General features: G+C 41.4%; 1 protein-coding gene across 2 annotated transcripts; it reads right to left on the bottom strand.

Moving 5' to 3' along the window:
- Positions 1 to 3,396: 3,396 nt before the first annotated feature.
- Positions 3,397 to 11,315, bottom strand: RPS24 (ribosomal protein S24). Of its 2 annotated transcripts, XM_015826767.1 has the most exons (7): positions 11,228 to 11,315; positions 10,015 to 10,080; positions 8,327 to 8,536; positions 6,433 to 6,543; positions 5,642 to 5,655; positions 4,213 to 4,236; positions 3,397 to 3,473 (listed from the first exon to the last, which is right to left on the bottom strand). In XM_015826767.1, the coding sequence occupies exons 1-5, from the start codon at positions 11,228 to 11,230 to the stop codon at positions 5,650 to 5,652; spliced, it is 396 nt and encodes a 131-aa protein (XP_015682253.1). In that variant the 5' UTR covers positions 11,231 to 11,315; the 3' UTR covers positions 3,397 to 3,473; positions 4,213 to 4,236; positions 5,642 to 5,649. The 2 variants fall into 2 exon arrangements, with proteins under 2 accessions (XP_015682253.1, XP_015682254.1); XM_015826768.1 differs by lacking the exon at positions 5,642 to 5,655.
- Positions 11,316 to 12,554: the final 1,239 nt, after the last annotated feature.

Genomic DNA, 12,554 nt, shown 5'->3' with positions numbered 1-12,554 from the left:
CTCAGAGTATATAGGCGGTTCCGAGTAAGGTGGGGTGTTTTTTGTTTTTTTTGCAAAGTAAGGATATTTAGGTTTAATGAGTTCAAAATTTCCCCGTATCTCAGCAGCCCTTTGGGTATTGCTCCACGGTCTCCTCTTACTATAGGGACAACCATTAGTTTCTTCCTCCACAATCGCTCAACTTCAATTTGCAAATTGCGGTGTTTCGTTATTTTTTCTAGTTGTTTCTCTTCAATTCCCGCATTACGCAGCATCGCGATATCAATGAACCAGATTTTTTTTTCCCTCTTCCACAATAGTGATGTCAGGCATCATCTTTATGGTTCGATGGTAAAAAAAAAAAAAATCATGAATGTCATGAATATTCTTTGGGTAAAGATTATGAAAAAGCTCCTTTTCCAACGAGAGATGAATCCTTCTTTAGGAAGCAGTTGGTCCTTTTCTACAATGCTGAAGGTAAACGGTTGGCGGACCAGAAAAGGGGAGGGACAAAAGAGGGGGTGGTTTTGTGGGAGGGGCACGTGTGCGCGCAAGCACCCGTTACTCGCACAGGTGAGGCCAAGAGAACCTGTGACACTTGTGTGAGGCCAAATGTTCCTGCAACACTCAAGCAAGGGGGACCAGGAATGCCTGTGATGCTCACGCGAGTGGGGCTGTGCACATGTGCACCAGCCAGCCACTCATACAGCCTGGTTGCGAATAGGCCCTGGACCGGTAGTAAGCCACGGCCCAGACGTTGGGGACCCCCTACACTAGACCAAACTGCCTCTCATTTGTTACAAAAGACTGATGGATCAAAATCACTCTAGAACAGCGGACTCCAACCTTCCCGCTCAGCAGACTGGAGGTGGCGGTGGAAGGGTGGGGAGACGGGATGGTTTCACATCTGCACGTGCGTCGATTTCACAAACGCAGCTTCGTGCACGCACCCTCTCGTCCTCCACTTCCACGGACCGGTTCCAAACGGGCTGCAGCCCAGTTGGGGAGCCTTGCTCTAGAAAACGAGGGTAAGATATTTTCTTACCGAGGCCTAGGTCATAGCAGAATAATGAAATGAGGGCACGAGAGAAATTAGTTTAAAAAACACAAACAAAAAAAACCCCTTAGCTTGATCTATTTTATTGTTTTTATCAGGAGCTAAATGCCCCCGTTTCTATCAAGTCTGCCTCCAAAAAACGGTTTGTCAGCTTTCACAAAATTTAATATGCAAGCACAGAGACCAAGAGGGCAAACAGGAATTGTTTTTCTTCTAAAAAAAAGTAGCAATTTAGCCCTTTTTTCCCCCTCCATCATTCTCTCAGCAGCAATGCAGAAGTTAATTTGTTAACCCAAGCGATTGAGTTTCAGAGATAACACGTTCCAAAGCGATTTCCCTGTTAATTAGGCCCCAGAGGCATTGTTACCAGGTCAGAGCTGAAATCAACCGAAAAGCAATTTCCAAAGTTGCTAGAAGTGAGGACTTTGGCAGCTGCCGAAAAGACTGATTGGAAAGTTTCAAGTCGCCACTGATGTTTTTATTTAAAGAATGAAGAATTCTTGCGTGCTCCCAGTTTTAGCAGTTTGGGGTTTGTTTGTTTTTTAAGGATCCAAAATCTGTAGTAAATGAGCCATCAAGAATCCCGAAGTCAGCCAAAGAAACCAAGTTGCAGAATTGGGAGAGGTGACACCGTTTTCCATAATTCAGATGGTTCCTGGTACCTTACATAATCCAAGAGATTTGTGTGTTAAATTTAAATTTACCGACGAAGAATTAAAGGGAGACTAGTATAGCTATTTCGAGCTACTTAGCTCTCATCAGCTAGCTATACCCTTCTGAGATTCGAACCCAGGACACCTGCATGTTAGGCAGATGTATTAACCTCTAGGCCACAGGCTCTCCTCGCTTTGTTGGCTGTACCAGGGGGAGATTAAGGGGAAGCAGTATGCTCCGTCCCATATTTCGGGTAAACCAGGTTGCCCTGGTAGACCGGTCTCACCGGAAAACACTTAATCCAAGATATTGTTCACTCTCGTGTGGAAGGAAGTACCCGAATTAATCATCCAGGTTGCAGTAGAGCAGAACAGAATAGAAGATGGAAGGGACCTTGGAGGCCTTCTAGTCCAGCCCCGTTCAAGCAGGAGAACCTATACCATCTCAGACAAGTGATTATCTAGCCCAGTGGTTCTCAACCTTTTTAATGCCGCGACCCCAACCGGTCGTAAGTCGAGGACTAAACCGGTCGTAAGTCAAGGACTAAACCGGTCGTAAGTCGAGGACTACCCAACCGGTCGTAAGTCGAGGACTTTCCCTGCCCGGGAGCGCCGCGCATGCGTGGTTCTGCCCCCTGCGCTGGCCGAGGCGTAGCTGGCAAGCGGCAGAGACGGAGCAGGCCGACCACCAGCTGGCCCAGCCCAAGGGAGGTAAGGCACCCGCCGGAAAAGGGGAAAAAAATGGCGGACAAAAAAAATGGCGGACAGCCTTGCTTGGCGACCCCTGTGAAATGGTCGATCGACCCCAAATGGGGTCCCGACCCACAGGTTGAGAACCACTGATCTAGCCTCTTCTTAAAAACCTCCAGTGATGGAGCACCCACGATTTCTGAAGGCAACTTCTGTTCCACTGGTTAATTGTCCTCACTGTTAGGAAGTTTCTCCTTAGTTCCAGGTTGCTTCTCTCCTTGATCAGTTTCCAACCATTGTTTCTCATCCTTCCCTCTGGTGCTGTGAGCATCTCAAATACTGGAAGACTGCTATCATGTCTCCCCTATTTCTTTATTCTATTCTATTCTATCCTATTTTCTTTTCTATTTTCTATTCTATTCTATTCCACATTCTATTCTATTCTTATTCTTCCCTATTCTATTCTGCATCCTATTCTATTCCAAATTCTTATTCTTGTTCTTTTGTTCTGTTCTATTCTATTCCACATTCTATTCTATTCTAATACAGCACAACTTGTGACGATAAAACAAAATGCAGGGCCGGAGGAATCTGTCTTTGGAGATCTAGGAATACCGGGGAGCAAGAGCTAGACTAGCACAGGAATTCTACTAGTTGTGCTTTGCTCTCTTCTGCATCTGACAATCCACCAAGACCAAAAGTTAACCTATACAAAGTAGGAAGAAATTCAGACGCCGCAAGATTGCTCAGCTACAATTCCCACGCCGATTGCTGCTCCTGGAATTAATGCTCAGTATCTCTCAGGGTCTTGTTGATTTTTACATTCCGATTTTACAAACATGCTCTTTTACAAACACGCTTAATTTAAAATACCACTATTTTGGATTAAATTTCATTTTCTCACTCCCCCCGGGGCCAATTACACCTGATTGAATTGAGTTTGTTCTTCTCTTTTTGATACTGTGTGCAAATCTGAACAGTCCAACTGCTCAGGAGAAGAACACGCAGTAAGCAGAGTTTTAGTTTTCATAGAAATTTATTCATAGAACTGACTTCAGTACAACTTCCATAGACACGGGCTATGTTAAGTTTTCCTGTAGGTAAAAAGCAAAATAAAGTCAGTTTTTAACATTAGGCAGTAAATTATAAACCTGAGTAAGAGGCGTGTACTTCCTCCCACCAAGTACAACAAACCGAGAACCGAGGCCCAGACTGCATTTATTTATCTAAATGTATTAACTGACCAACTTGAGAAGGGAGATTCTAATTGCAATAGTGCTAAAAACGGCACCGAACTGAAAGCACGTGAGAATCTGTAAGATTCCCAAACTTCTGCTTGCAATGGACTCAAAATTAACGCCAGCTCCAGAGCCGATAAAGCACAAATATGTGATTGCTGCTTCTAACTAAGGACTTCATGTGAAGAAAGACTTTGCAGAGATTTTCTGCAGAAATTTCTGAGTTTGTTTGCTGGGGGGAGAAAAACACAGCTCCTTGCTCCAAAGTCTGGATTAGCTAAATTCCACATTAAACAACTGGTCTGGGCTCATCCGAACGACATAAAAATTTACTGCATCCAAAAACGCTGGAGGAAAGCGGAAGGTTAAATTAAAAGAATGCAATGTATTAGACTCTAAAACAGTGTTTCTCAACCTTGACAATTTTAAGGCATGTGGACCTCAACTCCCAGAATTCCACAGCCAGCATTGCTGGCTGTGGAATTCTGGGAGTTGAAGTCCACATGCCTTAAAATTGTCAAGGTTGAGAAACACTGCTCTAAAAGGAATCTCCCCACCAAGGTTGTTGCATTAATATAGTTCAGAGCTACTGTACCTGTTTGGTTTTCTGACTGGCTCACTGCAAGACAAAAGAAATAAAACTCATCAGTACATCTTTAAGCACACGAGGTATAAAACACTACTTCAGGTAATCCAATCGTATAGCAGTCCTGCCACTGGCCACTAACCATTTCCAAAGGAAACAGCTTCAAAAGCTAAAGAATTTACCTTAGCTGTCTCAGCAGGTTAAAGATTCAGCTGAAACTCTGTTCAGTTTCTAACGATGATCAGGTTAGATTCTGTTCACGGCACAGAGGACCACGGGATGTGGTAAAATAGAATTAGATGGGAAAAAACCCATGATGCAGAATTTGGAAAGTAACAAAAAGCAGTTACATGTAATTTAGTCATTGACAATGATGGCTTTTGGAGTGAAATGTTTGAAAAATACATTCCCGCAGCTAAGCTATTTTTACAAGATAAGGAAAAAAAAAAGAAATAAGTGGTTTTTTTTTTACTGTACAGGTCAACTGTAACAGGTGAGATGTCAGGAGTGCTCTTGCTAAGCCTGGTTTTAGCACTCCAGTGGACTAAAGCCTTGGTTTTAATTGACTGCTAGGGGACACTTGCTCAATAGAAAATGAATTTTATCCATGCAAAAATACATGCGTAAAGCTACGAATGGGCTCTGTCCAAGTCCACAAAACTGTTGTCCAGGAAATCAAAGAGTTTTGTGGCATATTAAGGACCAGAAATTAGATGTAGAATACGCAGTCGCCAATTTGCAACAGAGTGCTACAAGTGACTAATAGAGGCGGCCACAATTTGATACACGCTGAGCGGCCGTAACAAATCCAAACTATAAATAAACTTTTTCAATTTCAGGTAAGTAAGCCAAAATAAGGCAGGGATCCCCAATGCCTGCACAGCACAATATATTGGATGCCTAGTTTATATAGCAAGAAAAGCTGCTCTTGGAATTAAACACTGAGAAAATAGAAGCGGCAACCTTATTGGACGTCACTCAGCCCTCATCTTTTACTGAGACAATCTGCTGCCCCAAAACTTCAAGTTTTTACCAGTAACTTATAAGGAAAACAGGGGAAATTTTCTTCCCGTTCTATGAAAAGGAGAGAAATCTAGAGTGTCGTTTTTTCCCCTTTTAATTATAATTAGCTAGCTCAAAGGAATCTTGCAGGTATTTCCCACAGAACCTCGGTAATAACAGTTCAAACTAAATATGAAATAAATTTGAATACAGGAACAAGCGCTTATGAGTCTATAGCACATCTACCTGGAGCTAGATCAGAGATGCTTTGCAGAGTGAGATGGGCAGGATACAAAATTAATAAACTAAACGTGCGCAAGACACAGAAGCTCAGCTACAAAACGAAAACCCATGGAAAGCAAGGAGCATCGGGAGAACATGTTGAGGGACACTCAGCTCATGCCATCACAACCATGCGCTCATTCTCCATACCTACCAAACACCTCATTTCTGATTAAGAAGAAATCCAAGAGGTAGAAAAGAGAAGTGAAAGCAAAGAGTTATTAACTGGGAGGATTTACTTTAAAAGCACCTAAAATCTAGCTGAATGAAAAGCTTGAAAACCCACAACCTTTGAAAGGAATCCCACACAAAAAAATACAGTGGCCCAGGATGTTCTAATCCTAAATAGGCTATTCCAGAATCTAAACATTATGTCACTGATAAAATGGCACATTTGTATATATCTCTCTCTCTTCTTAAATGCCAATTTTAACCAACATCTGTTAAAAGCCTGTTAACTCTTTCTCTCCTGAAGGCAAAATTATATTCGGCGTACATTTCCAATCTCATTAAATGCCAGGCTAATGAGCATTTTAATTTCGACCTGCCAACCACTGGCCGGAAGGAAATTATTTCTCAATTCTAAAAAAAATTAAAATAAAATCTGAAAATAAAGCAGGATTTGACAAGGTAAAGAAAGCTAATGAGGAAGCTAGATGCATCACGAGGAAAAAGAGAAAGACAGGAAAAAAAGAGAGACATGCTCTAAAAACCCTGTTTCTATGGAAATTCTAAAAAATGCCTTTTATCGTTTCACTTTGTTAGCTACAAAGCCGAAACAAAGTGAACGAGAATTACCTTCTGTGCGCCAGTGGTGAAAGATGGGAAATTGGCGAGGGAAAAAAAAAAGAGAGTACTTTGGTCAATGAAATAAGCCAAGCAGCAACAACGGTGTCTGATGAGCGTTTTCTAAATTTTTTGGGGGGGGAGGGGAAAGGTCCTTACCTTCTTGCTGGCGCCCACCGTGGCCTTCGCGGTTCCTCTGACCTTCTTCATCCTATTCTTACGCTCTTTGCGCTGTTTCCGGGACGTCTTCTTCTTTTCGTACAAGCCGTGCTGGCGAAGACAACGAGCGGGACATGAACCTTACACACCGACGTTTCTGGCACGCGCACTCAGTCGTCTCACGACTGGACTGCTGTAACGCGGTCTACATGGGGCTCACCCTGGAAGAGCCTTCAGAAGCTACAACTGGTGGGGAGTGCGGCAGCGCGGGTAGTTTTTTGGGGGGTGGGTGGGAAAAAAGCAAGAATGGCCCCTGTGACACCATTGCTGCACTGGTTACCAGTCTGTACTCCGGGAGCAATTAAAGGCCTTTATGGTAGGGGTCCAGGTTACTTGAGGCATGCTGCGGGGGTCCCATCAGCCCGATTTATCCGGCTAGTGGGGTTCAGAAGGAGGGCCTTCTCTGCCCTCTGCCCGCCCCATGTGAGGTTGGCCCCAACCCTCCGATCTTTTTGTAAGGACCTGAACACCTGGCTGTGCCAGTCGGCTTGGCGCTCCAGTGGGGGGACCACACAATGGAGGTGGTTGATTGAGTCATAACAGATCCGGCTTCCGCCCCACTCCGCCCCCGCCCTCCCCATGTATCCTTAGGTTTTAATATTTTAAGTTTTGAATTTTGTGTAACTTGCAAGCCGCCCAGAGTTACCCTATGATAAGACGGGCGGCCAATAAATGTCATTAAATAACCTATTTATCCAATGCCACATATACACCTGCAGAGCCAATTGACTGCCAAACAGAGCCGGTTTGGTCAGGTTGGGAAGGCACCAAGTTGGAAACCAGGAGATTGGGAATTTTAGCCTTGCCTTAGCCAGGAAAGTCAGCTGGGTGACTTTTGGCCAGTCTCTCTCTCTCTCTCAGTCAAACCCACCTCATAAGATTGTTGTGTTGGGGGGAAAAAAGAGAAGGAATATTATGTGTCTTCACTGTCTTATTTATAAAAATGAATAAAGGCAGGATATAAGCAGATAAAGAATAAAGTGTATTTAGCTTAAAACATCTGCATTCCATTCTTTCTTTCGCAAAATCTAAAGGTTTGTAAGGATGATTCTTTCCAGAAATGATGAGCTAGTAGTGATTCCCAATTCACAATGAGCCGCTATTCAAGTATCCAACTCATACAAAAAAACAACAACCATTATTTGTAGGCAAGTGACCTACTTCTAAACAAAGAACTAGACTTCAGTTAAAGATCATTTGTATTTTCAAAATACACGTCAAAGGTAATAATAGCTAGTGGTTTGCGCCATCCCACTTACTCGCCCGTTATAAACCGTTTTACACAAATCACTCTTAGCACAGAGAAAGGGGACACGCAACAAAAAAAAATACAACCTTAATTTAGGAGTTTACAATGACATCTTTTGGTTAAAAGAAATGTGCAAAAACATTTGAGCAGTGGTGGAAGCACGTTCAGAAATTGGTATTTAACAGGGGAAGCGGCAATTTAACACAGCAGCCGAAGGGATGCTAACGCTTTCTAGATTTCTACTTGCACAATCCTATCTCACTATGTCCAAACACACAAAACTGTAGTGGTTTGGAAGGAAATCCATCTTGTTCTCACTTTGCTTGGTTTTTTTTTGGCCATTGCCAAATCTGCAGCAAAAAGCAATAAAGAATAACGATTTATTTTATATATCGGTTGGAATAGTGGGCGGGGGGAAAGAAATTGGTATTTTAATTGATATTTAATTAACGGAACCAGGAGAGGAAAAAGTGCCTCTTTAACTCCAAACTTACACAAAAGTGCCATGCAACCGGAGTAAAAATTCCTTTTTATCCCAACACGGTCCATATTCCAAGGGGAAAAAAAAGTTTAAAAACTACCTACCCTGGCCAGTCTATGCTTTGGTTCGTTTTTCTTGGCGTAGTCTAGAGAATCGTAGATCATGCCGAAGCCCGTGGTCTTCCCACCACCAAAATGGGTCCTGAAGCCGAAGACAAAAATGACGTCCGGAGTCGTCTTGTACATTTTGGCCAACTTCTCGCGGATTTCTGTTTTGGGAACGGTGGCTTTTCCAGGGTGAAGGACATCGATTACCTACACATTCAGGAGTGGAAAAATAAATAAAGAAATAAATAAATTCAAAGCTTCTTTTTTTTTGCCTGGGAGAAAAAATATTTTAGTGGCAGAGAGAGGGCTCATAAGCACGTTAAAAATTCAGCCTCAAACGTGAAACCTAGGCCAGAAATATGCAATGCTTCAATTTTAGGCTTATAGGTCAACCTATACATAAGAGTAGTTTCAGATTAAAAATGAATTTTTTTGGGGGGGTGGGGGGTGTTTGTAGAGGGAGTGAAGAAAGACAGCAACAGTAGAGGCTGCTTCTGCAGACAGAGAGACAAAAATTCAAAAACGAAACGGGTCCATTGTATGCTAAAAACCTCGCCTGGAAGTAATTTAATGCCTTTTGATTGTGTCAGCACTCATTTGTATACCTGTCTCTGCAAAACATACACCCTGGTTACACCCTTTGCAAAGCTCTCAATACAGGCAGTCCTCAATTTACAACAGTTCATTTAGTGACCGTTCAAAGTTACAATGGCCTTGAAAAGAAAAATGACCTAGGACTGTTTTTCACAGTTATGACCACTGCAGCACCCATCAAAATTCAGATGTTTGGCAACTGGCTCATATTTATGACGGTCGTAGTGTCCCCTTTTGAAAACTTCTGACAAGCAAAGTCAATGGGGGAGCCGGTGTCACTTAACAACCGGGTTACTCACTTATCACCTGCAGCGATTCACTTCACAACGGAGGCGAGAAAGGTCGTAAAATGGGGCAAAAGTCACTTAACAAGTGTCTCACTTAACAACAGAAATTTGGGGGACACTACAGGACTACCTGCACAGAAAAATAATAATGCAATATTTAATGACTGAAAAACTCTCCTTTGTTATGTCTGGGAAATGCTGTACAGTCAATAGATTACTGAATCTGTTTGCCAAGTAACCTTGTCAAAATTTGAATTCTAGTCGTTCTGTCCACCACACTCTCACGTGAAAGATTGACAGTTCTCTGGACATTTAGAATAGAGCTGGAAGGGACCTTGGAGGTCTTCTAGTCCAGCCCCCTGCTCAAACAGGAGAACCTATACCACCTCAGACAGGTGGTTGTCTACCTTCTTCTTAAAAATCTCCAGTGATGGAGCACCCACGATTTCTGGAGACAAGCTGTTTCACTAGAAGGAAGGAAGGGAGGGAAGGAAAGAAGAATTGAATAGAGCTGGAAGGGACCATGGAGGTCTTCTAGTCCAGCCCCCTGCTCAAGCAGGAGACCCTATAGCATCTCAGACAAGTGATTGTCTAGCTTCTTCTTAAAATTCTCCAGCGATGGAGCACCCACGATGTCTGAAGGCAAGATTCAGGAGGTCAAGAATTTATGACAGACCGGTTCAAACTGTCAAGAGCTTTTTCTGCCTCCAGAAAGATCAACACAATCTTTTTGTCGCTACATTGTTGTAAATATTCAATCCCCTGGAGTCCCACCTTATAGGCCACAAAACACACGTTACTTACCATTTGCTTACGTTGAAGCAGCCTGTTTGTCATGAACTTCCTCGTTCGGATGGTGACTGTGTCGTTCTAGCATGAAAAGTAAAACAAAATAAAAATTCAAGTAAAGCATTTCATTTCGCCCATAACTAATCCAAAGGATCCCTCTTTAAAAGAACTAGGTATTCTTTTAATACACACACACACACACACACTAAATTATAATTTATTAAAAAAGGTTGAGAATTATTTTTTATATTTATACACACACGCACACATATATATACACACAGATATATATATATATATAATACATTATAATTTATTTTAAAAAGTTGAGTTGAGAATTAAATATTTTATTATATATATACACACAGATATATATAATACATTATAATTTATTAAAAAAAGTTGAGTTGAGAATTTTTATATTTATACACACACACATACATACATATATACAAACACATATATAATAAATTATAATTTTAAAAAGTTGAGTTGAGAATTAAATATTTTATTATATATATACAGAGATATATATAATACATTATAATTTATTAAAAAAAGTTGAGTTGAGAATTTTTATATTTATACACACACACATACATACATATATACAAACACATATATAATAAATTATAATTTTAAAAAGTTGAGTTGAGAATTAATTTTATTTCTATATGTATACACACATATACATACACACACACGTATAAATTATTAAAACAGTTGAGAATTCTTTTAATTTTCAATTATATATATTTATACATGTACACACCTATACAAAAACATATATATATATACACACGTGTATATATAATAAGTTATAACTTATTTTAAAAAAAGCTGAGCGTGCACAGGTATCAACCTCTGGAAGTGTGCAGAGTTGAAAAAAAGGGGGGGGCAATTTAGAGGCCCATTTTGGAGCACAGACGACCCCCCCCCGTTCCCCAACCTGGCGCCCCTCATGCTGGGCAGTAGCTCAGATGAATAAATTGGGAGGGGGAGATGAGAGCGAGAGGCTGGCCGCGGCAGAGGAGCGGGGACCACGGGGAAGCCCCGGCGCCGGCAACTTCGCCCCCTTCCCTCCAGCCCATAATCCCCCTAAAACACTCCCTAGCCCCCGCGGAAGGGAAGGCAGGCGGTCCGCGGTCCGGAGGACCAAGGATGGCGCCAGGGCGGGACGGATTGAAGGCGCCTCCCGGTGCCGAGAACCTCCAGCGCCAGCACTCACCATCTTGACGGCCTCCCTCGCAGCCCAGAGAGAGAGAAAAGGAAAGAAGGTACCTCCGGTAGCCAATCATATGCCGGAGAGGAAAGGAAAAGGAAGCGCCCTAGCGGAAAAGGAGGGATTTCCGCTGGTGGAGGAAAAGGCCTTCCGGGAAACCAGAGAGCTGGGGGAAAGAGAGGCACTTGTTAGTCCTCCTACCTGGTTGAATGGTATTGCGTGTGGATCACGAAGCTCTCATTCGTATATTGTATGGAGAAAGACGGAAATAGTGATTCCTGCAGGAGATCTTATGGGATATTTGAGAGGCTGCCACAAAGAAGAGGGGGTTCAACTTATTTTCCAAAACATTGAATTGTTGTGCGGTTATACTGTATGAAGTTATAGATAGCTAATCTAGCAAGAGATTCCCCATGTATCCTTCTAGAATATATCAAATTCTATATATCTATTAACTACCCACTCACCTATCCATCAATTTTTTTTCTATTTCTATATATTTCTATCAATCAGTCAAGAGACTCGTTTATCAAATTTCTTTCTATTACTTTTAAATGTCACCTATCTATTCTCCTCCATCAAGGAACTTTCTAAGAGACTACTTTATCTATCAAATTTCTTTATACCTATTACCTTTAATTATCATCTATCTATCCATCCTATCAAGAGACTTTTTATCTCAATCAGTTAAGAGACACCTATCATCCATTCATCTATCATCTATATCAATCTATCATCTAGATCAATCATCTATATAATCTACTCATCTAGCCATTATTTATATTCATCTATTCATCTATTTTATCAATCATCAATATCTATAATCTATCAATACCTATCTATCTGTATCAATCCATCTATCCATATATTATTTATATTCATCTATCCATCTCTTTATCTATTAATCTATATCAATCTATCCATCTATTCTCTATATCTAGTCATCTGGCCATGTATCTTTATCTATCAATCTATCTACATCAATCTATTCATCTATCCATATTATCTATATTCGTCTATCGTCTCTTTATCCATCTATCTTTATCAATCTATATCTATCAATCAATGTATTCATCTATCCATTATCTTATCTATCTACCTACCTGTCTGTCTATCTATCTACCTACCTACCTACCTACCTGTCTATCTACCTACCTGTCTGTCTGTCTATCTATCTATCTATCTATCTATCTATCTATCTATCTATCTATCTATCTATCTATCTATCTATCTATCTACCTAGCTACCTACCTACCTGTCTATCTATCTATCTACCTACCTACCTACCTGTCTATCTGTCTGTCTACCTACCTACCTACCTACCTGTCTATCT

The sequence above is a fragment of the Protobothrops mucrosquamatus genome, unplaced genomic scaffold (assembly GCF_001527695.2).
Source record: "Protobothrops mucrosquamatus isolate PMUCROS unplaced genomic scaffold, P.Mucros_1.0 scaffold3287, whole genome shotgun sequence".
Lineage (NCBI taxonomy): Eukaryota > Metazoa > Chordata > Lepidosauria > Squamata > Viperidae > Protobothrops > Protobothrops mucrosquamatus.
The sequence above is the reverse complement of the archived record's forward strand: the minus strand, read 5'-3'. Positions and strand labels throughout refer to the sequence as shown.

What these genes read in the sequence shown, in the direction of transcription:
- RPS24 (XM_015826767.1), bottom strand. An exon ending in TGCTTCAACGTAAGCAAATG is followed by an intron (nt 8,537 to 10,014) that starts GTAAGTAACGTG and finishes CTGAATGTGTAG; the next exon opens with GTAATCGATGTCCTTCACCC. An exon ending in CAAAGCATAGACTGGCCAGG is followed by an intron (nt 6,544 to 8,326) that starts GTAGGTAGTTTT and finishes TGTCTTCGCCAG; the next exon opens with CACGGCTTGTACGAAAAGAA.